Raw genomic sequence first — 27,080 nt, forward strand, 5'->3', positions numbered from 1 at the left:
AAATTCACCACGAGGTAAAGGCCAGGATTAAGGCTGTCCAAGGAGAAAGTGGATGCAATCGCCAAATGAGCAGCTGCACAAGCAGCCGCCAGCTCCAGAGGGTTTCCAGTTGGCTCCACGCATGCAGAACATGGTGCTGGCTGACAGACAGCCTGGTTTACCCAAAGCAACAGTCCCTAACACTTTCCTGGAGGCTCTGCAATAATATTCCAGCAAGCGCTGTCACTGCCAGTACATTTTGGACCAGTGAACTGGATTTCACTTTCCTTATCTCCTCCCCTTGTTTACTCAAGGTCACGGGGCTATGCAATTCTCACCCACTCCTCGTGTCCCACTGCTGTCAGCTTATCAGTCTGAGAGACTTCAGATCTGTTAACGCAGAAGAGGAAACAGAATGATTGTGAAAATATGGCTTGAGTAGCCAGGGAAATCATTTGAAGATGTTCCTTATGGGTCCAGTCAAGTAGCCACCAACGTCACTGGAGAAGCTCTCATGGAATTCAGTGAGAGCTGGACTAGAACGGAGTGGCTGGTCCAGTACACTGAAAGAGAAAACTACTATAGAACTGCAAAACCAAAATCCCAAACTCCCTTTACAAAAAAACAAAAGCACCCCACAGCCCCACACCCCATCTAGTTTTACTCTTTTTACCACTTTTATCTGCCTCACAGTTCAGAGTCCTTGCTACCAGCCTCTTGGACCTTCACGATCACATCTGACAGTAATTCACAGACCAGTACCCTCAGCTAAGCCAGTGCCTTATTTACAGGAAACAACAAGAATATTATTCTGTATAAATTATGCATAATCACTATTTATCAAGCTGGGTTAATTGGCACATAACAAAAGAGTTGTCTGGTGCACAGCTGAATAATGTGGAAGCCAAAATTGATGGAAATGGTACAGCAAAAGCCTGACTGTGAAAGAAAAGTCACATTGCTACATGCTAATTCTTAACTGACTGCTGCCCTTTCAGAGGAGGAGTGGGACAGGGCTAGTTTGAAATTATTTGTTAATCTCAGAGGGTCCAGAGAGATTGTTGTAGCTTTAAATACTGGTTCAAAGCCTGCTCTCAGACAGCTGTATAGTGAAATGTTAACCTGGTGCAAATCCGTTGCTTTTCCCTGCTGCATGAGACCCGGCTACATTCATTAGCAGAGAACAATCTTGTTAATCATCAGCATGAGACTGTGGCCTGCATGGGCATATGTGATGATGATAGAGAAGCGGGACTCTTCCTGTCTTCTTTGGACAGAGATGAGCTAAACGCCTCATACCAAAGCCAGGCTAGCAGCTCTTTGGTTCTACTCAAGAGGTCCTAGAAGTCCTCATCAGAAACCTAGAGCGTCATGAGACAGTGGCACTGAGGGGCAGCACCTGAACTTCTCTAGAACTGCACACACATAAAGAACTTGGTCAACTTGATTCTACATGCACAGAACTGTTTCACTGACACCAGTAAGGCTTTAATAAAGTCCTAGATCCCAAAGCTACATGCACAAATTTAAGTACACACTTAGGTGTTTTGATGAACAGACACAGACTAAAGTACTTGCACAAGACACTGAATCAGAGCTGAGCGTCAAACTACCAAGAGGCTCGCTCTGGTAGGAGGTCTCCCTTCAGCGATGCATCACGATTTAGCTGTACCAGGGATATTCAGACGATTTAGTCTGATTTACACAACGGCACTTCCACTCTTTCCTAGCCTTCCCTACTAAAACCTACGAAAACCCCTCCTAGCAGGAATACACCTGCGCATCGATGACTTCAAAGAAAAGCCCTTTCTCCCATCCCCCTCTCTCAAACTTGCTAGTACAGTTAACAGAAAATGAGAAGATTTCTGTAACCTCCAATGCTATGCGTTTGAAGCTTTTTTATTAACAACCACCATCCAGGCCAGAGAATACTGCTGTGATCACATCATGTTTGTAGTCTCATCAGCATAAATACAAATGAATGCAAAACCACTGATATTTTAAAAAAAATTTGGATTATGTTTTCTCCATTACAGCTCCTCCATATTAGAAACATGATTAACAAACATTAGCTTTCCTCTGAAAGCATCCTGACATGTACCAAAGTCACCAAGCTACACGCATTTTTCACACCAAGGGTTTCACATCCATGGGTTACAATCAATGATTTGCATCCACGTTCTCCTATCCAAGAGGCTCCTAATCCTGAATTCTTGATGCCCCTTCTTAAGTTTGAAGTGACTCAAGGAAGTGAAATTTTCTGTGCAAAAGCATCTTCACTGACCCTCTTTACTGCAAGCAACATTTGAAGTTGCTGGCGGTTCTTTTGATTGAAAAGGTGGAATTTGATAGGTGAGACTGTGTGTACTGCATATCAAATACGCACAAAGGTTAACATCAGTGATGTCATGAACTTTTGTTGTTTCATATGTACAGTTAACCAGGCCCTCACTGCAAACTTCTTAGTATTTTCAATTTATGAGTTTCTGGTACGTGATTTGATTTAATAATTTGTACTATATTTTAAACATAGACCTGGTTTTATGTAATATTACTTTGCATGTAAATAAAATGCTTATTTAAGCAACTGTGTTGCTATTGAAACAAATACTTGTTCAACCTACTCTTTAATCATCTATGTCAGGCCTACTTTCCAACTCATTCCCTAGCGTCTTGTTTCATAGACATGCTCCATCCTCAGAGATGCATTGGCATCCTTAATCCAAACCCCTCTGTAACAGTAGCATTTATCAGAAGTATCTAAAAAATTATCCTCTCTGACTTTTCACAAGAATCACTAAATCTGCTAACACCTTCCTTGTATACACCAAAAATTCCAAGCATCCTGCAAAAACACTGTAAACTCAGGAGGGAGAGGGAAACTGAGGCAGGGGGAAGTCCAAAACAACAAAGGAACCACAACACTATCCAAGTCTTTTCTGGTCTTGGGAACAAAAACTCTAATCCTTGTGGCAGAAAATAAGTATGAATTTCTAAAGAGCAGTGCACTGTGGATCCTTCCCTTAGAAGTCACTTCAGTGAACCTTCCACAGCTCTCAATCAGTCCTTGCCATACCATAAGGAATTTGCCCATTTAGGGGGTATTGTTCAGCCAAGGGACAAGCAGATGGGTCCCACCAGCGTCGGAAACACAACTGTGCAATACTCAGATCAGTACAAAGTTGGGGAAAACAGCCTTAAAACAGCAGCGTGTACCTCCAGGACAGTAGTCCCTATAGCAAATCTACCAGCACCAAACAGCTTCTGTGTAGCAATTTGGGTAACAGGTAGCAATACATTTCTCTGTCTTAAGGAAAGTTCTCACACGGCTGTACCATTGCTCTAGCTCTGCATTCCAGAAGACCATCACCACCCTGAAGGCCTGTCCCCGTTGCTGGTTACCCCTTGTTTGCAGCACCACCTGTTCAGGGAGGTCAAGCACTGAACAAAAGTGTGCTAAGGAGAGGAAGGATCTTACATGGAGATGACAAACTAGAGAGAAACACTGCCAGTTCTGGATGACACGACAAGGCTCTGTAGGTAGGGAAGCCCTTATTCACAGCAGGCACAGGTGTAACCATGGGAGGAACTCTTTCATGAACTCAATGAACTCCATTAATTTTTCAGCTCCCTTTCAAATAAGATTAAAAAAAAAAAAAAAAAAAAGAAAAATCAGCTTGCTATGCACAACAGAATAGAAGAACAGAAACTGATATGAGACTCCGGTTAGTGATCGCAAATAATGCCTTACTTTAAATGAAACATACCTGTGTCCTACCAAATATAAATGTATTAAATTTCTCTTTTACTAATTTCTTATAAATTAGTTCAGAATATCTTCCTGGTTTTATAGATTAACGACTCTGCATTTTAACTTGCAAGTGTCAGTGCCAATTTCAGTTTAAATTTAAATTAAGTATTTTTCTTTTGTTAAAACCAGTGTAATTGTCATCGAGAGAAGCATCTACGTCATTCAGCAAAAAGCAGCTCATCGCAAACTTAGGTTCCAAACCAGGAAATCGGAAATCTCTCTCTCTCTACACACACACATATATATACCTTATGTGATTCTATACTGCCTATCAAAATAGCAGACAACAGAAAGGACTATGATAATATGTCCCTGCATTTTTTAAAAATAATACATTGTACAGAGCTAATGCTAGGCTATTGTTACTGAATTTTCCTAGTCTGATTTTCAAACAGACTCCCTGACAGCATCAAACTTTTCAAAGCAGCCCATCAACTGATTATTTTTGGACCAGATAATTTTGTAGGCCTTGGAATAGATTTATTTGGTGAACTCAGGTAGTAAAGCTCTTCAGATAGATTAATGGACTTAGTGAAGTGTCTCTCCAGACTATAATAGAAGGCATAAGAGACCTCATTTTCCAAGAAATGTCAGTTATAGGCAGAGAAGACTTCTTTGTACTCTGATTTTCTCCGTATATTTTCCATTTACATGAGCCAGTCCAGGCCCTCCTCCCACACTAGAAATGTTATCAGTGAGACAATACCTTTCTATAACAAAAATAGCATAGAAACCTGCATAAGAAAAATGAATTTGATAACAATAGAACGACTTTCTCATAATAATTTAATAAATTGAAGACATGAAGATTTAAATCCTCCAGTAGAGCTGATGAATTCATCAGCTCTTTCAAGGTTCCCAAAGAAGCCCAGACAATATTTCCTACGTCCTGTTCTACAGAGATCACCTATAAAAGAAAAACAGGCATTCGAGTGCCTCTATTATGCCGCTCTTTGCCTCTGGAGTTAAACTCTCTGTTGAATCTGCAGTAAGTGGATGTGAAACATCTAAAAATATTCTGATTTGTTTCTAATCTTTCTCATTAGAGTAATATACTTTTAACACCCTTTCTGGGTAGGAGCATGGTTGTGAACCCTGAAGTTACCGTACGGACATATAACAAGCTACTGACCTTTATAGTCTTCCACTAAACCAAGAAAAGTCTGCAAAAACATGCCAGAAATGCAAACGCCGTTATGCTGTCACTAGCTTTAGTTAAGCACTGTCAGTCAAATATTTCAAGAAGTCTTGAGACCTGCAGAAACCACATCAAACAAACCAAATGATGAACTCCATGAACTGAAAATTCCCAAATTATTTTGCAGCCATCAAAATAATTTAAAAAGAAACAAAACCACCCCTTTCTGTCTCTCCTTTTTTCCATAGCTTAGTGCAACTAGTCCTAAATTAAATCCTACTGAAACCATCCTATTATGGAAAGCAACCGGGATTTCAGTTACTGTATTGGAACAGTTTATTTCTCTTTGTTCAAGTACTAAATTTGTGTTATCTCAGCTTCTTTTTCTCATGCTCTTTGATGTATTTGTTGCATCCTCAGTTGGATATAAAGTCAGTTTTTAAAGATCATTTTCAAGGCATTTTCAGGCCCTGCACTCAGCACAGCTCTCTCAAATATTTTATGGATTTAACAGCATACTTTCATATACAGTTCTTTCTCTTTTTCTTGTTACTGTATAAAAAAGGAAGACAGAAAGTGATGGGACTAACTAACAGAGATCCGATCCTGCAACAAGTAAGAAATTGCTGCTACTTGCAAAAATAAATGAGAAAAAAGACGAAATGTTTTTTCCCCTCTAGTTTCTTAAAATGACAGTCATGTTGGTGCTATGAGTAAGGACAGCAGGCAAGACAATTTTATACAGAGCACTTGTAATCCACAAATTCACAGCATCTCTTTAAGCACAGAACCTTTTATTTTATTTTGGTTTCATCTATGTTCAATAAAAAATCTTTCATCCCATCAAAATTCTTGGGTTTTACATGGATTCAGAGGCCGGCTGATAGAAGCCTCCTCTTTACTCTGGAGGAATCCCAATACTCTGAATCTGTCCTCTTATTTTGTTGAGGGACTACAGGAACAAGAGGAGAGATTGACAGAAGCAGGAATTCAGTAGCCATGAATATATGGATACACACTACACATTAGTTCCAAAAGAAGCAAGTATGATTTAATTTCTGTTCTTGAGAAAGAAAATTCCCTTCCATAAAATCTACCCATGTAATTGAAAATCTTTCAAAACAGCACCAGCAAACACACCAAGGTTGTGTCCTAGACAGGAGTAGTTGCAATTTCACATCTTAGAAAGAAGCACAATTTAACCATCTTGGCTCTGGATCCTTTTCGAAGCTGTGGCTTCCCTTTACTTACTTGGTCCTCTCCTTCCTCCCTCCCAGCCCTCAAAACTATTGCCAAACAAAAAAATATCCTGCTACCACACAATTAACTTTGAATAAAAACATAACATAGACTGTATTACTAGGGAATAAAGAGAAACCATCAAAATGCCACAATAAAAATATTTTCTTTTACCAAAAGGATGGTTCAAAAAAATGCAAATAACTATCTAGCATTTTCATGACTTCGGCCAAGCAGAATAAATGCAACGGGTCAAGCCAATAAGTGAAACTAGTCATGCTGTACAGAGATGTAGTCTTCTGACAAGCCACATTCTGAAGTCTCTTTCTAAAACTGTTGTATCTACAGAACCCATTCAAAATTCCCAAATGAGGGAGAGAATCCAAAGCACAGTCAGTTAATTAGAGCCAACTAAGTGGGAAATACAAGATAATTAAATTCTTCTCCTAAAAGATTTATTTCTGAATATCAGTTTTTGGAGACTGGGGGGAGCAAGTGAGAAATTCATCTCACCCTGTAAAACTTAACTCACCTTTGTGACACTCTTCTCAGGAATCAAGCAATCATATTAAGACACACTACTGATTACAGTAATATTACACAATGATGCCTCTGTACATATAATTTTAAAATTTTTGGCCTTGATATAAGCAGATGTTGTCTACACAAACATGAGATGTGGATTTAATCCACGACGCAACTGTAGTGGAAAATAAAAAAAAGTTTGATCCGAATCAAAAAAACCCCAACACCAAGACTTTTTAAAAAGAAGGAACATCAACAGCGAGAGGAAACATCATTTAGAAGGTAACAATTCTTTCTCTAAACAGCATAATAAGGGTTTCTGTGCTTAAAAAGTTAAATTGTTGCCTAAGATTAGAAAAAGCTACTTGAATAGATGACCCTTGAAAGATTGTTCAGGTGAAGAACTTGGGCTTGTGATTAACCAGATCCGAAAAAGAACCATCTATTTAAGTTAAGCAAGCCCACACGTTCTCACTCTCTTGAAAGACAAAAAACCATCCAGAAGCAGAGCTGTGACTGACATGTAATGGAAGATCACGATGGAGACTACACACCCGCACACCAGCTCTTGCAATGGATACTGATACTAATGAAGAACAAAGTAGGGGCCTGAATTAGAATATCCACCCAGCATTTCATCCAGCTGAGCAGAGTGTTGAAAGGCAAGTTTGGACACTAGAGTGTCCAATTTCAATACCTGAGTTCTCCAACAAGCTGTTAATGTCTTCATGGAGAAATGCACAGAATACTGAAGATCATACACAAAGACTTTTAGCTACAAACCATATACAAGCATCCTCTCAAATGACAATATTGTCCTTCCCTATTTCCTCCTCTGCCATCGTTTTTTAAGAATCCAGATGACCATCACATGTAATCCTTATTCTCATAATTGATCTTGTATCTTTAAAAGACAGCACGACAGAATCAGTCACATTGCAGCTTCACAGAAGAATGAGAAAATATCATTTAGGGAAGGCCACCTTTCCTTAGGATTCCCAGGAAATTTTCCTCTTTACTCTGAAGTGAACAGTAGAAAATATCACTGTGTTCCATAATTAAAAAAGAAAAATATAGAGAAAGAAAAAAGAGAGATTCACAACTGCACATTTTTTCACCCTCAAGGTGTCCTTTCTACCGAGGAAGCCAGAAAAGCAAAGCAAAAATACCTGCTTTTCAACTCCTAAGTTACCTTTTTGAGTAACTTGATACTGCAGCTGAATAGTCAAACTCGCATCCATGCTTTAATTGGAGACAAGGGGGGCACCTCTTATTTGTATTTACAGTATGTCTGGTTCAGGAGCAGCAGGAGCAAGTTCAGCCATCGCAACTGTTCAGCTTGTGCTGCTCTGATGCATCATTTCAGCAAGGGAGGCTTCGGTAACAATTAAGCAGAGCCATTCACAGCTGAAGAGACCCCTCTATTTTGCCAAGTGGGGTAGCTAGCGTTTCATCCTTGCTGCTGGATCTTGTCAGCCACCACACAAATTATCAAGGGAACCCATCTCTCTCTACACTGATAGCGTGGGGATGGGGGTGTCCCTTCTCCCATAAACGTGTAGGGTATTTATTTCACTAACTCATCCAGTTGTATAGAGGAAGACCATGTAAATATCCCGTCTCATAACAGGAGATTACATTTTTAGAGAAAGAATTTGAAAATAAAACACCATCAATTAATGTGGTTGTATTAAAACAGAGACAGACACAAAAGCATTAAGCAGAAAGAAACAGTCAGATAAAAAGTGGCTTGCCAGGATCTGAAAAACGAATGACGAGATGCTCAAATGAAGCTCTTTCATGGTTACAGATGTATTACTTAATGGTAAAGAAAAATCTCAGACTATGAAGAAAAAGAAGGAAAGAACAAGAGGAAAAAATTCTTTTCAGGAAACTGACAGTTTATGCAGTGGAAAATTGAAATTATGATAAAAAAACATCCCATTTGAAAACCATCATAGGTAGCGGAAGCTAAAGAAGAATATGATCCTTTGGCAAATGAACAACGCACAAATTTGTAAAGATTTCTATCTACCATACTGCCAAAAAGAACTGTTAAATGCCATTTTAAGAATCATGGCGATATATAAATCTGCTTCCATCCACTTACATCAGGTATACTACTAAGTCAAGCTACTCCAGCTGTGAACTGAACTTTCATGTTTTATGAAACCTCAAATGCAGTTATTTAATAAATTTGCTACAATTGCAAATATATGTTAAAACAAACCCAAGCATTCTGCAGTTACATCTGTCACCCCTGTGTACTGTTGAAGTTACGTTCAACGCAACAATTAGTTCAGGTAAATACGGGGAAAGTCAACTCTCAGGGCAACTACTGGAGCCAAGGGTGTAATTTCGGATACAATCAAGTCAGCATTAGTAAAACTTAAAAAAAAAAAATAATGCTCTAAGCGCTTTAATCTATTTTTGATCACTCATGACTACAGAGCAAGACAATGGAAATTTTCAAGTACAGTACTTAAAAATCTATCTAATCTTTATTTAACAATTACACTTTTTCAAAATATGAATCCTTCAAATACACAGCAATGCAACAATGAAAGATCACATCCTCTAGAACGCGACAGGGGCTTTTATTTCAACTTTTGGGGCTTGTTCTAACCCATTTTCAGTTAGAACAACAGATTGTTCCAGTGAAGGGACAGAAGCTGCAGCCAAAGGGCCATCTGCTGAGCTTCTCTCCAGTGAATCCCCACGGCAAAAGGCGATGTGATGGAGCAACCCAGGCAACTGGGATACACACCATTAAGTAAGTGACAGAATGAAGGATGGGAAACTTTTGAGGATAGGTGTAGACAAATACAATCACTGCACCACTGCATTCTTCTTTCAATAAAAAAAATCAGAAAGACGAAGGTTATTTGCTATGAAGCCAGAAGACTAGTACTGTATGCGCTGCAAACAGGGCTTGCCTCAAGGTCATCTTTGATTCTAAAACAAAACTGCAGTAATAGAGTAGATTTAAATGGTCTCTTTTGTATCTGCAACTTCTAAGAAATCCTTTACTCATTTAATAAAATAAAATTTTCTCCATCTCCACAGTAGAAAATTGTTTAGAGCAGTTAGCACCCATTGGGGTTTCACTGTGTCAGACCATTTCAACATAAATTTGTTAATTGATCGTTTCTAACAAAGGTATTATAATACTCCTCAAAGTCTGATACTCCAGTCTGTATTCCTTCAAGTAACTTTTAGCACTTTTGAATTAGGATTAAGAAAAGTCGATGCATACAAGGCGTATAAGGGCATATAATTCAGTGTATTTTTCATAACCCAGCTGTCACCAGAGACAACGTTTTTATAATACATGTATTGTATGCGTGCCAGTATGAGATGAATAGTCCTGTAACTATAATCAATACCGTTCATTCAAACAACTGGCAGAAGCATTTGAGACAACTGGCAATTTCATCAGTTTCACTGGGCTGCCCAAAAATAAACAGCTTGAGAGGAATGAATGATCTCTGTGGTTATCTATAAATAATAGCAATCTCAGTCATTTGTTTTAGGGGGTTCATCACTGAGAGCTGCAGAAGTCTCATATCAGTGCAAACGGCATGGCAGGCATCAAGAAACTAAAGAAATGCTGAAGAATTATACCACTGAGTTTTCATTCACCCAGTTACTATATTTACATACAGGCTCCACCAAAAGCACCAGGATTCCTCCCGTGTTACAGCAGTTCCAGCTCTGCAGGAAACTCACAGTATCTCAGGGATTTATAACCATCTCAAAAGTCAAACTGGATTCAAGGAAAGCTCCAGTGACCTGAGTAACCCTACCCTGGGGATAACTAACGTCACTTCTGAGGAAACGTGAGCAAGTTTGGGATTTTTAACTGCTTCAGTGTGAAACTTGCCCACTCTCAAAAGAGTTTTTGAGAGCAAAACAAACCTAAACTGCTCAATGTGAATGAAACTAACGCTGAGGCTGATGGGTGCGAGGTGAACCCAGGCAGACAGGGAACAGAAGGCGCCATTCACAGGCCTGTTCGCTGTCTCTAGGAAGTGAAATACCTCTTTTTTTTTTAAATTATGGTCTATCTGCTCCTATCTATCAAAGCAAGACGAGAGAACAGAGAAAAAGGAATAAAGACAGCTGACTAAAGGGAAAAAACACATCTCTACAGATCCCGAAGAAAACTTCCAAAGCCCTGAAGTGAAAAAAGATCCAATTACTGTGGTTGAAGCGACCCTCCCTAGCAGCCTTGCTGGGCTATGGGCTAGCACCGCAACACCGCTGCTGCCCAGCCTGGGAGCCTGCACATCGGTGCCTCGCCGGCCCTGAGGCTCTCTGAACATATCTCCTGCTCCTGCAGGAAAATCTCCTAACCTTTGGGAATTATTATAAAGTTTTTACCCTATTTCACCGACTAGGAATCACAAGATGCCTGGTGCATGCTCTAGGGAAAACAGAGGAGTGATCAGTTCTCCCAAAGACATAGAGGTTGGCACTCATCTGCTTCCAGGCAGGATTTGTGCTGCCATGAGACATCACTGCAGAGAGCTCAATACGCCATCCGACTGCAGCAATTTCTTTCTTGCAAGTATCATGAACGGGAGCCAAAGCCGTCACCTCAGCTCCTTCACAGAGTGTAATGCTCCGAAGAAACTTCATTAGATGAGCTCTGCAGAAATGCCCACGTCCTCTGAATAGACTACTGGGCAGGAAGCGACAGTGTATGTGTGTACATCCAGGTAACCACACCGTGCTGGACCGAGTTTAAAAAGTCCCATTGTTCCATCTATGGCTATAAACAATCACTTTTCAGTCTTAAAGCCTGTTCCTCAGAAAATTTATATCCTGGCAATTAAAATAATCTTCAAGTTGTAGCATTATCCAATTTACAAGCTTATTGCTAGTATAATACAAAGGACAACCAGCACACCCAGCCGCACCAAGAAAGCATTTCAGTGGGATGTTTCCAGCACAACGGCCAACAGCAAAAAGATTAACGGCACCAGCGTCTTCAGAAAGAGAACACTTGCTTTGCAGTGGACAAACAGGGGAAGCTCACAACCCAGTTGGTTTGTGAGAGACGAGAGGGGCTGGACTATGGAAGTTGCCTCTGCAAACAGAAAGTTAGCGGCTGTTTTAAAATGAAAGCCTTGATTATATTGTTAAAGTAAATTTTTCTGCAGGACATTCATAGAGAAAGACAGCTTTTAAGAATGGGCAGATTTATCAAGCTGCAGATCTTTATTGCTTTGATCATCAATATTTCAAAGTTATTACTTTTTATTCTATATTGGCAATAAATCTCTACACACTTGAACTGTAATCATCACAGCACAACATGGTGCACTTCCCTCAGAGATTTAAAGTTGGGCTCAGTGACAAAAAACCACCCCAAACAAACTGGGTAGGAGGGTGGCTAAACTGTTAAAATAAAGACTCTCAGTCTCAGGTAAATGATTAGGTAGCAGTGTACACCACTATTAACCTGAAGTCCATAATGAGAGCTTAAATGCACAGTTCGAAGCGGACACAGGCCTTTGTAACGGAGCCACACTCCTGCAGTTGGCACTAATTGACCCTTTTGCTGGCAGGCTCAGCGGAGACAGCAGTCGGCAGTGGCTGAACTGCAGCCCCTTCTCTGAACGAAGTCACAGTCCTGATCATCCAGGAGGTTTGATCTTAGTGCTTTACACTTCTATAGCATCTTTCATCCAGGAATGAAGCAGGCAGGATAGCAGGGGAGAATCTTAAACTGCTACTGCCCCTCCCGCACCCATTTTGCGGAAGGTGGTCTCCTGTCTTTGGAGCGTTCCACTTTTTGCAAGTGTGCTCCACATACACCGAATTACACAGCTGAACTTCTGAGAAACTGAAATCATAGATTCATATTTCACACATAGCTTCACCCAGGCTTCTTGAAAACACAGTTAATAATCAATTTTGATTAAGTTATTTCCAGGAAGATTTTAATCCCCTTACAGAAAATGTTGCAATAGATTGAATTCAACTCAGCATACACAAAAAATACACAGGGCTGATACAAGCATTTTTAGAGACCACATGGTAGAAAGGAGGAATCATACTGATTCTGCTTGCAATTTTGTACAGAAAGATGCCATTTTTAAATTCATGTGAAGATCCTGATTAAGGCAGACTATTCCAGAGCAGCAGATTCTGGAATCAATTAACAAAACAATTCTTACTAACACAGGGAATCTCCAGACATTACCGAGGAAGCATAAAATCTTTTCAGAAAAGCCTGCAAGGAAAACATACTTCAATATCAAATTGTATCCTCCAGCGTATGCAGAGATTGCCTCAACTCAAATCTCAAATGCATCTTATGTGTAGCAGGGGCTAGCACTGCAGAACAACACAATAAGAATTTAAGACAGGAAGTGCAGATAATTTATCTGAATAAAGCTTCCAGGAGAGTAACTGATTTATGTTGATAATGATCCAAGCTGGAACCTGACCGGGATGCAGGAGTTAGCAGCATCACTACCCACAATAGGTTCACTATTCATGAAAAATAACAGGGCATTTTTACAGATCAAAATAGGTTAAAATATTAGCTTTACGCCTCAGCCAAAAGACCCTGTTTTGCCAGAGATCTGTTCTTGAATTACCTTTAGAGTGACTCAGAAAAAGGTGCTATGTTTTTCAATCAGGACTATCACTATTCACGCAAGCACACAAGAGACACAATGAGTTAAATTTCACAGAAGAGCCTGTGGTTTTTAATGTCACACGCTCTCTATTCATTCAAGAATTGCCAAATCCATAAACTGATGCAGAGAGAGAAAGAAAAGTAGCAAAACATTCACAGCTACAAAATACATATATGGGGGGAAAGGGAAAAAAGAAAAATGAAAATCTGAAACTAGAGGTGATATAAGAGACTCCTGCTAAAAGCAAGGTCAGCACTTGCCACTGGAGACTATTTGATTTACACTATTTTGTTTCAATTGAAAAACAAAATCTTTCCTTGGCAGATTCTGCTCTACACAGTCTATTACAGATACTTCTGAGATACCCAGCATCATTTATAAAGGGACACTTATTACTGCTGAACGTGAACATTTTGTTAAATTTCCCAAAGTTCCAAGAGGAAATATGTGCGACGCTACACAAGGGGGTATTCAGTTAGTTGTTGAAGTCAAGAGTCTGGACAACTTGGGCAGTCCTGGAGGAGAGGTGAGCTACTGATTAAGATGCTCTGAGTCCCCCTTGAAGAATCCATTGTCTGTCCTGGACTCACATCCCTCACTTATCCAGAGGCTTAAAGCCAGGAATACCCCATGAGGGACCACTCTGTTTTTACCCATTACTGGCTTCACCCCCTCAAAGTGCCACAAAGCAAATCCAAACTTACCCTGGTGTAAATCAGTTCAGAGGAAGACTCCATTATGTATCTTGACTGCTCATATTTATCTAACGGGATACTAAGAGGCTTTTTTTTTTTTTTTCCTGTTAGGGTAGAGCAATGAAGCAGTAAAACATTTTGGACCCAGTGGTCATTGCAGATACGCACAACTACATTTCACTGCTTGCCATTTCTTTTTGTGTTATATAGCACAAAACAACTGGCAGTAAAGCACATCTGATGCATGTGAATCCATGTCTTTGAAACAGGACATCATGGTTGTAGAAACCATCACTGCATTTACTACGCTCTGCATGTAGTAAAGCTACGCTGATTCACACTTTAAACAAGGCGACTTCTGCATTTGAAGTACCAAACTGGAGTAGCGGAAAACTTCAGGAGGGTTAACTCAATTTTGGGCTTATATCACTGCCTCTCCAGGTAATAAAGTAAAGTTGCGTGTAGATGGCGTGGAAAGACATTCTATACATACTTTAGCTGACAAAAATTGTCTATCCATAAAATCCATCACAAGCAGCTTGAATTACATACCCTGAAAAATGCAGACAGCTTCTTCCAAAACACACACATTTATTTTTTTCACATCCATCACCTATATGTCATTATAAAAACTGGACAGAACAGATGCTTTTACATTGAAAAAGGCAGATTCGTGTCTGCAGAAACATCTTGCTAACTCAGCCAGCCTACACCAAATTGTTTCAGTCAAGAAGAAAAAACAACTTACAAAACCCAGAAATCATCATTTCCAAGACAAAACATTTGGCTTCAACTGAAACCAAGTCAATTTTTTGAAGACTGAAACTATTAAAAAAGCTTTTATTTTTAATTCTCTAATTTTCTGGTTGATCCCAATCTAATCTTTAAAACGTTTTTGGAACTACATCTGAAATGAAAGATTAGCAAGTCACATGGCTCCCATCATTTCCAATCATGTGTTTTTGAAGTCATGCAGCATGATGTTCTGGGATATACAACCTGCTTCTGGGATGCAGAACAGCAGAGACAGATTTTTTCTACAGAGGAACTCAGTCTGAGCTGGCCAAGGCATTCAATCTAAATATATGAAAACTACCATTAGTCATGAGAATCACTCTGCTGACACAGCTGAAATAGGAAAGAAATAGGATTAGGTGGTATAGGACGATGATATACATTTTTTTCTCTTTGGTATTATTTTGTATTCATCAAGAAGTCATAAGTAAATAGGCACAAAAAGCAATGTTTTAAAAAGGAAATTCAAAGTAGCATAGCAGATATTATGCTCACTGCTTGCTCATTCCGCATTTCCTTAGGTCCAACTCCTTTTGACAAACTCCACGATGGCAATGAAGCCACCCTGGAGATGCTACCTGACCACTGCACAAACACTTTGGAGAAAGATGGTCGAGTACATTAAACTTGCTAGACAATTTAGAATCCCCCTAACGGTTTTCAATTCAATGCAGGGTTAGACCCTGGGTCAGTCCTTTGCAAATCAATGGACGCTAATTAGCTCTTATCTAACTGCTGGGAAAAAAGAATGCACATGAACTTGAGTTTTCTGACCATCAGACTTCATTAGAATCCAAACTTGGTGACACAAGTGGTAAAGACGACAAAAACCCTGTAAAAACCAATGTCTTACCATGTTCTGCTGTAAAGAGGCTATAGAAAGTTCATCACCTGAAAAAACGTACCAATTACCATTTCTCCCCAAGCCGTCTCTCCCCCTGCACCTCTCCCTCAGAAGAAAAATACAAACAACAACAACAATAACAACCATCAAAATTTTTTAAGGAATTTAGCATACACAGCAGGGTACAAAGACCAATCAAGATATGTGTCATGATGCAGCAACTTTGTGATTTGCATGACCTGCTCCATGTTCACTAACAGGGCTGCAGCACCTATCTCGGACTAAGAGCTACAAAATGGAAATCAGACAAAGAAGTCATGGAAGGCACCAATCCCTGAAATGCACCGCCGCACATCTCTTGGGAAAGCTGGCAGCTGTGAGATACTGATTACAGCACATTCTATAGTTCTCACTGGGAGAAATCAAAAGGCAACACCACTTCTAGTAACGATGGTCCTTTCTCCCACCGCTCAAATAAGCAGTCTGAGTGTGGGTCACGTAGGCAAGAATTGGGCACATGCTGTGCTGCACAGCTGCGGACCATACTTATAATAAAGATCCAGGGTATGTAGGAGACACAGAATTTTCCCGTATTAAACTTGCTTTCCTTCCAACAGCTTTGCTTATTTCAGGTAAAGAGATGAAAATTTCTCCTTTGTCAAGGGATAGGTTGGCTTGCTATCATGTGTTCTCCTCGGTCCCTCAGCAGGAACATATATCGTCTTCTGGCAAGGACAGCAAATTAGCGAGTGCTAATGTCAATTTACTTTTCAGATGCATGAAGAGTAGGCTGGGTTTTCGTGGCTTTTTTTTTCTTTTTTGTTTTGGTTTTTGGTTTTTTTTTTTAGGAAAGGAAGTGGAAGAAGTGATCAATAAAATGAAAAAGGCACTGTTAGCTAAAGCTCTCCAAGTTTTTCACCGCAAAACACCCTGCCTTAGCTGTCTATACAGGTAAATTGTATTACCCTTGCGTAAGAGATAGCAAAACCGTGCTACCAAAAGTACAAATTGCCTTACTCTAAATCATGCTAAGAGCCATCAGAAGACTCCACAGTTTCCCAGGTTCAGTCCCTTTACCACATGGGCTGGGCCCAAATGCTTGATGTTTGCATATGTCAAAACTACTGATGGCGAAATCAGCAAGCACTGTTGCACACATCACTCCAAGAAAAAGAGGTGTGAAAATAATGAAGTATATATACATGGACTACATACCCTCAGAGAGCAGATATATGTTTCCCAGCTACCTGCATATCATTTTAAAGACAGTTCTTGTATTAAAAAGGACTCAGGACAGTGAAGTCATCATGCAGCCCTGCATTTTTTTTTAAATTCTTGATCAGAATTTCAAACATCACATTTGAATTAACTCCAGCAAATACAAACCCAATACACAGGCAGGACCAAGCATCCAAAGGCAATCATGTAACTTACACGTGGTCTGAAAGTGAACACGTTGTAAATTGTGTTTGGAAAAAAAAAAAAACAAACAAGAAACTTTCAGCATATCTGAAATCTCCAAATAGTCTAGCAAAATAATTGCTTACAAGTGACCAGATAGGTCACTCCATTCCAGCAGAAGAGTGCTCACCTGGGCTATTATCCAATTCTAGAAGAGCAATTCACCCTTTTCACAAGTGCCTGGGCAAGTAATTTGCAGCGCGGTGCCCCTGCAGGTTGATCCTCACGCATAAGGGCTTCTGTGCCTCCTGTGCAGTGCATGCGGGGGGGCCACACGTTGCCATGCACTATTTGAGGAGTGGTTAAGATGACAAAACAGGCCCGGTGCCTCAGACACCATGAGGAGGATGTGCAGGAACGACTGCTAGGTGGATTCACTGACGTAACTCCTTCCTACATTCACTCTTCTCCTTTACACAGAAACCTTATAACCTGTTTCTCTCTTGCTTTGTGTATGTATGATAGTTTTACCTCTAGTAATTACATCTTGGTGAGATCAACTAAACCTGCATGCACTGCCTTTGAGCGTTCCACATAGAGCTACATGCTGATAAATGAACTCTGCATTTCTGGTGCTGTAGAAATATCTCCAAACTTCCCGATACAGTCAGGTCAGAGTATGTACTGTGAAGCTGTGGGATAGTTATTAGAGTCCACGCTGCAACGACTACAAACAGCTGAGCATGAGTGTCTACTTTGGAGTCTTCAGATGACTGCACATGAAAAACTCCAAGATGATTTCAAGTCTGAGGTTTCTAGGGCATCTGATATTCTGAAGATCAACAATAATATAAAGCAGGTGATATAACGGAGGGAAGCACGCCTCTGCCTCTGGCGGGAAATGTAACACATACACATTTAGAAGAAAAAGAATCCCCATGGATGAAATCTGGAAATTGCTTCATTGCAGTGATGATCACACAGTTTCACAGAAACTAGTTTGATCTAGATCAATCATTTTTATATTTCTATTTTTAGATCGACACATTGTTCCAGTGGAGGTGCAAGCCCCTGTACAGCAAACCTCATGACAATAGGTACAGAGTTTTTAGGCTGCCGTATGAGCCCCCTTAGCAAGGGGACTGTGGCCTTCCAGTGATCTATACCTTACAGCAGCATAGAAAGTACTGATCTTAGGCTGTAACTTAAATACCAAATACGAATTCAACATAAACATCTTCCTCACAATAAATGAACAGGAGTTTTCAATTATATGGTTTGGCTTGGTTTGAAACTGAACTATGAAACCAAACTGTTGCTGCTTTAAAAATAACATATTTATTCCAAAGCGTTTTAAGGATGCCTAACTAAACCAAAATTAGCGTTCCAAAATCACTAATGACAAAATACGTACTTTAAATGGAAAAATGTTAAATCGCTGGATTGTGGCAATAAAGAATCATTAAAGATATGTCAGCTCCCTCATTTCACACCTTCTTGCATAACAGTCCTACACTTGCAGTAGGACGGCCTCCCACCTCCCAGACACTGAACACGGCGAACCCAGAGGAAAGGAACCCACTGCTTTCTGCCGCTCTTGGACAAGATCCTGAGTCAGCCTTCAACAAAACTGTGGTTTTTTGTTGTTGTTAAAAGCTACTGTCACAAGCTTGTTTCCCATCATGGCATCTCCATTTCCTCTCAGAGATAAACTACAGCTGTTACACGTTTTACTGGAATGTGTAGCTCATTAGCAGTTCTAATAGCATAGTACAATCAGTAGCTCTCCAACCCATGCCCATAGTCTCATGGGTCCTCCAGGCCCAGTGCTATACTGGAAAAGTGAACAATTTCATCTTTGCACCTGCACAAAATCTTTCCAAAACTGAACAAGTAAATGGCGCCCTTCATCATGCTTTACTCTTCGTTCATTTGGCGAATTCAGAGTTTCTCAAAAAAGCATCCATTCATATAAGATTTTTTCCATCTCTATAGTGCGAGTTAAATGGAATTCTAACATCTAAACAGTATGTAAATGCTATGTATGCAGCAGAGGAAGAGAGACAGTCAGCTTATTTTAAAATTTATTTAAGAAATAATAAAACATGCTGGAAAGCGTTCCTTCTGTTAACACTGAGATCACATTCAGCTTAATGACAAATCATCTGCTCTGCCATGAACTGGAAACAAACTGTAGCTGGAACACCCCCTTTACCTTTCGACCTATTCCAATATTGCAGAAGCTTTGACCCCTAAACTAAAGCCAGCAGATTGTCACACAGCAGTAACATACAACACTTGAACACGTTCTGCAGCATAAAAGGCATTTTCAGGGATCTGTAATGAACAGAATTGTGTAGAAAGCACATTTCCAGGTGTTTTACCACTGAATGCTGGGAGAAACCACAGTGCATTCATTATTGGGAGAGTGAGGCATCTACCCTGTGCCCTCTACTCATGCAAAAATCACCAGCACACGGCCCAAACTTGGCAAGACTTCCAGCGAGACATGCTTATGCTTTTGGCAGAAAGGAGATGACCACTTTCAGCATCAGTGTCCTTTGCCAGCTGGCCAAAGAGTACACAGATGCAAGGGAAGCAAATTATCTGCCCACTGGCAAAAAGAAATGCTGAGCAGCACCTAAAGAAAAAGTGTGTGTCTGTGCATGTGTGCGAGTGTGTACGCATGTGAGAGCATATATATATATATATATATACACACCCCACCTGTGCTTTGGTAAAGGGAGTAGTAGAGTTAAACCGGAAAAATTGCCTGCTACTAGCCCTGTGGTATCATTTTCTGCAATGTTCTCACAACAACAAACAGGCACTTTCTCCATTAAAATCTTCTGAGTTGAATTTTAAAGATGAAACACAAGGACTGCAAGGATGCTAAAGAAAATTTGCTAAGAAAGTCTGAAATCAGACCCCTTCAAGAAAGGGTCCATACAATCACTTACAGGATTTTAGCAACTTAAGGTATGCATGTCATTGTATCTTCCCTCTTTTTTTGGTCTCTTAAAGAACGAGTGCTTGTGAAAAAAGGACTATACATCAAGATTTGGTAAAATATAAAAAGCCTCCTGGGTTCAGAAGATATATGAGAAATGACTCAAAAAAATTAACAGGACAAGAATTTGCAGCTGATCAGTTAGGTTTAGCTGGGAGAGGGAATCTGCCTGTAGATTAATTAGATTCTGAATCACAGCCCCTTTTCACCCATACACATCCCACCACTATCATTACATGATCAACAGATTTTAATGAAAACTAATGCTTTCTTTTGACAAATTCCAAGGGGACTATGTATGAGGTTGAGTTTACTTTTCTAAATATTTCTTGAAAATTGTACATAATGCAAGTGCACATTTGTTGGCTGTAAAGGTGTACAACAGCAATTTTTTGCAATGACAGTGCAGAGAGGGAATATGAGATCTGTGTGCTAATGAGCTGACACTGCAGAGGCTAGAGCAGTGTTAGTATAGTGCACTACAAGTGCAGAGCAGAAAGACATACACGCGTTATTTCTAGGGACTATGATCTACAGAACTGTACGCATAATTCAACATTAATACTAACATGCTTCATCAGAGGTTATAAGAAAAGCATGAAAGACGCTTCAGTGATGAATTTATACCTTTGAGTCGTTATATTCATATTATTCTGAAAAAGCCAGCTCACTCCCTACACGAGTATTTTTGAAGAAAATATAACATCCATGTTTTACCTGATTTTATTCATTCACAGGTCAAGTTAACTTTCCTCCTTTCTGTTTTTTCTGCTGGCGAAAAGCTGTATATTTTAAAAGATGCAATAAATCCCCCCCAGAGCCAACTGATAAACTTCAATTCACCTTTAAATACACTGAAATTTTCATCTGTGTTTGCATTTGCTCTCTGTTAAGATATACAGCTAAATAAATAGGTGGGTAGATAAATACAGAGTGGATGAATACTGTATGCCTGTGTGTAAATTAAATATACAGAGAGGGGCTCGGTGCGGTGAAGCAGGGAATACATGTACGTAAATCAGATTATGCATCATTTAACCGAAAAAGGAATGAGAGGGAGGGGCTTAGCGCAGGAATTTTTTTTTGCTTCTAAACAAGTTTGTTCCCATGTTGGGATATTTCCAAATCAGCCCTACCAGAGGTGAGCTTTTTATCTCTGGCTCATGAGGATACTTCAGAAGAGATTTTTTTTTCCTCCTGCCTCTGGAATGCACCAGATTGCACCAAGTGGGATGTGCAGCTGTACAGTAAGAACATAAGTCTTTCCCAAGCACAGCCCTCCTCAATTCCTGCACACATGAACACTTACTACAGCCACTATCACATAAATCAAGGCAAAGGAGAATGAAAAGTATTATTTTATGGATACTGACTAGTACACGCACCAGACTCAAACCACACATGCTACTTTCTCCAGTTTCCCTTCAGTCCCTTTACCTATCCCACCACAAAGTCAGTCTCAGCCTCCCTCTCCAGGGAAGGCAGTCAGAGTCACTGCAGGTTTCTCTCCTATGGATCCCTGCCAATTGCAAATATTGATCAAATATCTGTGTGACAGCACTGGAGACAATTTATGCTTATCTCCAAGAGAAGTAAAAATGTTGTGGAAAGAATTCCGTCATGGATACGGCAGCACCCTGAAATTATCTGCCACTCCACTGTGAAGTGAGGATGTGGTTAAGGGTACTTAGGCCAGAATGCTTTACAAGTTAGCCAGGTAACGTGAGGAGCTATTAGTTCATCCTAACGCGTTGATAAGTATGAGCATTCTGACTTTCAAAGAAGATATTTGCTTCCGGATCCAAAAAGAACAACTGTTCTTCTGCCTTTTCTTTTATTTTGAGCTACTGAGACCTATGTGACTGGTGACTTGGACTCACCGTATTCTTTTCCTACCAACAGTATTACCAGATGGTTGACATAGCTATGGACAAGGTCACCTTTTCATTTTCTTTCTTCTGTTTCTTTTTTCACATCATCTATTTTTAAACAGGTTACTGTAGGTTGGTATTCTCTGGTCTACAGTTTCTCCGGAGATTTAAGTTTTCTCAATTTTACTACACTAGCAATATGTGTGTTGGAACATGCAGTCCTATACTACAGAAAACCATCTCATTAAAATCGCCACAGCTTTCACTAAACAATGACAAAAGAACATTAGATGTCAGTGAGAAGCGCACTGACTAAATAATACATTGACTGCCTCTGAACAAGCATGTGGTTCACTTCTCTTGGTGGCATCTGTAAAGAAGTGCTGGTAGAACTTTTAAAAAAACAATTAATAATTAATCAGCCAAGCAGTTTAATGTATTTAGTTTAAATCCATATAATTGATATTTAGGAAACTATGTTTGAGATACAGCCTCTTGAAGGGATTACACTGATTAAGGATTAATAGTCTGATGTTTGTTGTAAGAGCTGTTGAGGCTGGATAGGATTAGTAAAATAAGATGCAAAGTACAGACACGCTTTTATTTACCATTTTTTTCCACTTCACCAATATTTTTATTGGATATTATATAAATAACACCCTTGCAAAAGTTTTAAAGGTCCTCATTCAAAGCCCTTTAAAAGTGTGATGCTGCACTAGCAAGAAGCAGTCACATGGGGGATATGTTAGAATATCGATCCATATTTTGTCCAGATATTTCCTTATTGTATATTTTCTAACCATCAACTTTCTCAGAAAACACCTGAAATCCTAGAAAAATAAAATATCTACTTGTCCAGTGTTTCGATTATACAGCATGGGACAGGAATATAAGAACTAGCCTACTACCAACAAACAAAAAATTAAATAAATAAGATATTCAAAACATGAAATCATTTTAAAGCAAGAGATATTAGTTTTCTGTACTGCAATACTTCATTATTTTAGCACAATGCTGCTTCTTTGGACATTTTATACTCTGAATATATGAACAGGAACCCTGTTCATAACACAAAGTTAGTACATTGCATTCAGAGGTCCTTTAGATCATGTACAGACATATTTCTGTATACTACAAAGTGCATGCAACTACCTCACAAGAAGACTCCATTCATTTTCAGATGTTTATAATAAAAACAGTATAAAACTGAATTTGGACACATCAGTAAAACAAATATTCAGGAACTACTACTGCTAAAGGAACGCTTTTTTAAATGCGGAACACGCACCAGTCTTTCAGAAAGAGATTTCACATTTTAACACCCATTAACACTACTCAAGGTTCTGTTTTGCTTCTTCTGTTAATAAAGGCTCAAATTATATATATGCACTGCTTGTGCAGAGCTATTTCTCATAATGCTAAGCGTTCTGATTCCATTTTCTCTCCCCTCAGCTCTAACGGTATTTGTCAGTTTACAGTCTCCTCAGCTTTTAACTGGACTTTCACTGCAAGAAAACAACCCAGTATTTCAGGGCAGAGGAGAGACTTAGCTTTGTCCCCTCAAGGTTACTTGTAAACAGCTGTCTCCGTTTTATTCCTACACGGGTATTATTTGCAAATTACGCTGTTTCACATGGCTAGGTTGTAGCGTCAACAGAAAAGGGATGTTACTTCAGCGGCAATTCACTGATCACAGCTACACAGCGCTACTATATAAATAACATGGTTGTTTTTCTGGAAAACAAAACTAAAGGGGTGAAAAGAAGCAGTGACAGAACTTTCCCTAAGGTATTATTCAACCATATAATGCTGCAAATCTACTAAACCTCATGTTAGTATACACATTTGTTGCACTATATTGTATGAACAAGAACTCTAGGCTACCAGAGAGAAATTGAATGTAAAGTAGGTAACAAATAAATATTTTTTTTAAAAAGCATGTATTTACTTACAAGCATTTGTCACTGAAAAACTGTTGGAAGAGTCCAAGTGATCTACGTGATAGTTCAAATGGAAGGGCTTTTCTGTGGTATTTTGGTTTGTGTTGTATAACTGCACAGCAAATCGAAATGCACTGTGCTCCTGAACAGTGTTCCTCATGAAAAGTCCACCTAAGATGCAAAAAAAAAAAAAAAAAAAAAAAAGGGAAAAAAGGGAAAAGGTATTTCAGAAATAATTTTGAGGAGAAAGAGTGGAGGTAAATTACATTTGCATACTGCACATCTCAGGAAAGCATGAACAGGAGCAAGCTGAGCCTGAGCACATAATTCTGACAGAGCGCGTACATGAAATACATACTCCAAGTCCAAAGTTGGGCTTTTAAAGCCACACATCACATCCAGGTGCCCCCTGAGCGATCGGGAGTCACTGGGAGCTGCAGGTGCACCTTGAGAACCAGGCCACTTACACACGGATGCCCGTACACAGATTTAAAAGCCGAACTTGGGGAACTGTGCCCCCTGAATTATCTCCAGACTCCCCACATAACGGCTCAGTGGAGTTACTCGCTAAGGACACGGGTGGCGTGCGGCGTGGCAAACGTGCGGTTTGGCAGGGTCTGGTGGGGAACACGCACAGCTGAGCGCTGCTCCGAGGGGAAGGCAGGGAAAAAAACCCCAAGTTTCACTCGCACGCCCTCAGCCTTAGGGCTCGTTCAGCCCCAGGTTTCGGGCACGTCGTTACAGATTCACGCCGTTACTCTCTCACGTTATTCGCTACACGGGATGCGCTGCTTCAGAGCGCGATTCCGCAGGAGCACGGAGCGATCCCGCTGCCGCTCCAGCGGTGAAGGGGCAGCGCAGCAGCCCGGCACCGCTCCCGGCCGCCCGCCAGACCAGGCACCGTCTCCGCCGCTCCCCCACCACGCAGGAACGGAGCCGGAGCCCGGCTGGTCCCCGGAGCTGCCCGCACTCCCCCCCCGCCGCCCCGCACTCCCTCTCCACAGAACTTCCCCCCGGCTGGCGGGGAAGGAGCGGGCGGCCGTGCCGCGGCGGGCGCTTACCTATACTGATGGTGTTGGGGAACCCTGCCAGAGCCTCCCCCAGCAGCCCCGCCAGCAGCAGCAGGAGGGTCCGGGGTGCGCTCTGCCCCATTTTCTTCAGTCCCTGCAGTTCAGCCCCTACAACGAAACTGGCGGCACAGGCATGGGCGCAACTGGAGACTCGGATGCTGGCGGAGGTAGTGGGGAGGATGGTCCCCCTCCTTTCTTCCCTGCTTCTTCTTCTTTTTTTTTTTTTTTCCTTCGCCAAATCCTTCTCCTCCTGTCTTCACCCCAGCCTGGGAGGGCTCATTGGCTGGGAGGTTGCCTTTCTCCCCCCGTCTCCAGCAGCCCCCCCCAGCGCAGGGACTTCCCCCAAAGATGGTGGGTAGCGGAGCCGACGAGGCTGCTCCGCCCGGGCCGGGAAAGGGTTATCGATCAAACTTGGCGTGAGGCGGGCTGGCAGCCGCTGGGCTCGGCCCGGCCCGCCCGCCCAGCCCCAGCGCTTGGAGTCTCCCGGCCGCGGCGGCAGCGCTCGGGGCTGCGGTCGGAGGGAGCTCACCGGCCTCCCGTGGGCCGGTCCCCGGGCTGCAGCTGGCCCCTTTAAAGCTGCATCGCCTCGGCGTGTCTGTGTGTGTGTGTGTGTGTGCGCGGTGCGTGCGCCTGCCTGCGGGCGGGGGAAGGGCGGGGAGCCGAGCCGAACCCAGCCGGCAGAGCGGGGGGTGCGAGGGGGATGCGGCCGGGGTCCTACCCGCGCCCGGTGGCGGGGAAGGCGGGCGGTGCAGGCGCCTTAGGGCCGGGGGCCGAAGGGCGGCGAAGGCGCCTCAGGGCCGGGGCCGGGGGAGGCCCCGTGAGGGCTGGGGCCTGCCCCTCGGCGGGCGGAGGACGGCGCCCCAGGTGCGGGGGCGGCCGGGGGCGAGGGCCCGCGGCCCCGCCTGAGGGGAGAGGGGAGGCGGGAGCTGCCTGAGGGAGGGCGGGGAGAGGCCGCGGGGCAGCCAGCACGGAGCGGGGGGCACTTTGCCCGAGTGACTGTGTCTGCCCTGCGCCCGAGTCCTCCCCATCCCTCCTCCATGCTAACGCCTGGGGGGGGGGTGGGCTCCCCCACTCATACGCCCACAGTGCCACGAAGTGAGGGGAGGCAAGGACGAGTTTATCCCACGCAAGGGAATAGTAGGTCCTTCCCAACCTCCTCTAAAGGAAGGATATCCACCCAAGTCTCCTTGTTTCATACCAGGGAACATCTCTGTCAGATGCTGTCTTGCCCCAGCACAGAGCGTGGCCTATCCGATGACCGCCGGGGAGCTGGCGGGTGGGCGTTGGGTGTCCCGTGTACCTCTTGGCTGAGCACCAGTGTCGATGCGCCTCAGGCCTGCACATCCATAGGGAGCTATTGTGCTTCTGCTGGAAGCCTGGGTCTCTGAGGGGCTGATCTTGCCTCTGTCTCCTTGACACCTTGCTATGTGGATCCTGCAGCTCTTTTCTCATTTTGCTGCTTTGAGGCTCACAAAACTGTACAAAATGGAGACAGAAAAGAGATATTAGGTCACCTAGTCCATCTCATAGGCCCAGGGAAGATTGTTCTTCACTTAACGTTTTTTTTCCTCCGATTTCAGTAAGTCACTTTTCCTTGGTCCTCCTCTGCCCTTCTTTTCTTTTTCTTTTTTTCTCCTTAATCTCAGACTCTGGTGTTCTTTGGGCCTATGTTCAGTTGAGTTAGGGGTAATATCAAAACCAGTTAGCTTTGCTTTTGCAAAATAATCAACCAGTGCCACTGGCTGTAGCTTTGTATAAGTACTTGAGATGTAAGGCAGTGGCCGATTACTGCACATACGCTGATGAATAACATCAGAGATTCAAACCACAACTCTTGGAGGAAGCCAAAGGCACAGCTGAAGAACAGGGCACCACATTCGTGACACAGGAGCATGACATATGCCTTTAGCAGCATACATGTGACCCCTAATTACTCCTAGGTGCATGCATTTGTTGCTACATATTGTGTGTTCCTTTATGAGAGTCATGCCCAGAAGATGGAGTGTATTCCAGTTGAGGGTAGCTGAGTGTATTCCGGTTGAGGGGTAGGTATCAGGCTGTGGGGTGGCTGGTAGTGTTCCCTGTTGAGATTGAGATGGCAGTTGTCAC

The 27,080-nt window shown here is 41.8% G+C and overlaps 1 protein-coding gene across 4 annotated transcripts in view; it reads right to left on the bottom strand.

Annotated features, from left to right (window-relative positions):
- GRIA3 (glutamate ionotropic receptor AMPA type subunit 3) overlaps window positions 1-25,618 on the bottom strand; it is a 153,594-nt gene extending 127,976 nt beyond the window's left edge. The window contains exons 1-2 of one of the 4 annotated variants that reach the window (XM_054214870.1): window positions 24,963-25,618; window positions 23,914-24,072 (exon numbers count right to left, since the gene is read on the bottom strand). In XM_054214870.1, coding sequence (XP_054070845.1) covers window positions 23,914-24,072; window positions 24,963-25,053 — 250 coding nt within the window. In that variant the 5' untranslated portion in view covers window positions 25,054-25,618. The remainder of the gene's footprint in view (window positions 1-23,913; window positions 24,073-24,962) is intronic. The other 3 variants (XM_054214869.1, XM_054214872.1, XM_054214871.1) reach the window with 3 other exon arrangements.
- Window positions 25,619-27,080: the final 1,462 nt, after the last annotated feature.

Source organism: Rissa tridactyla, chromosome 9 (genome assembly GCF_028500815.1).
Source record: "Rissa tridactyla isolate bRisTri1 chromosome 9, bRisTri1.patW.cur.20221130, whole genome shotgun sequence".
NCBI lineage: Eukaryota > Metazoa > Chordata > Aves > Charadriiformes > Laridae > Rissa > Rissa tridactyla.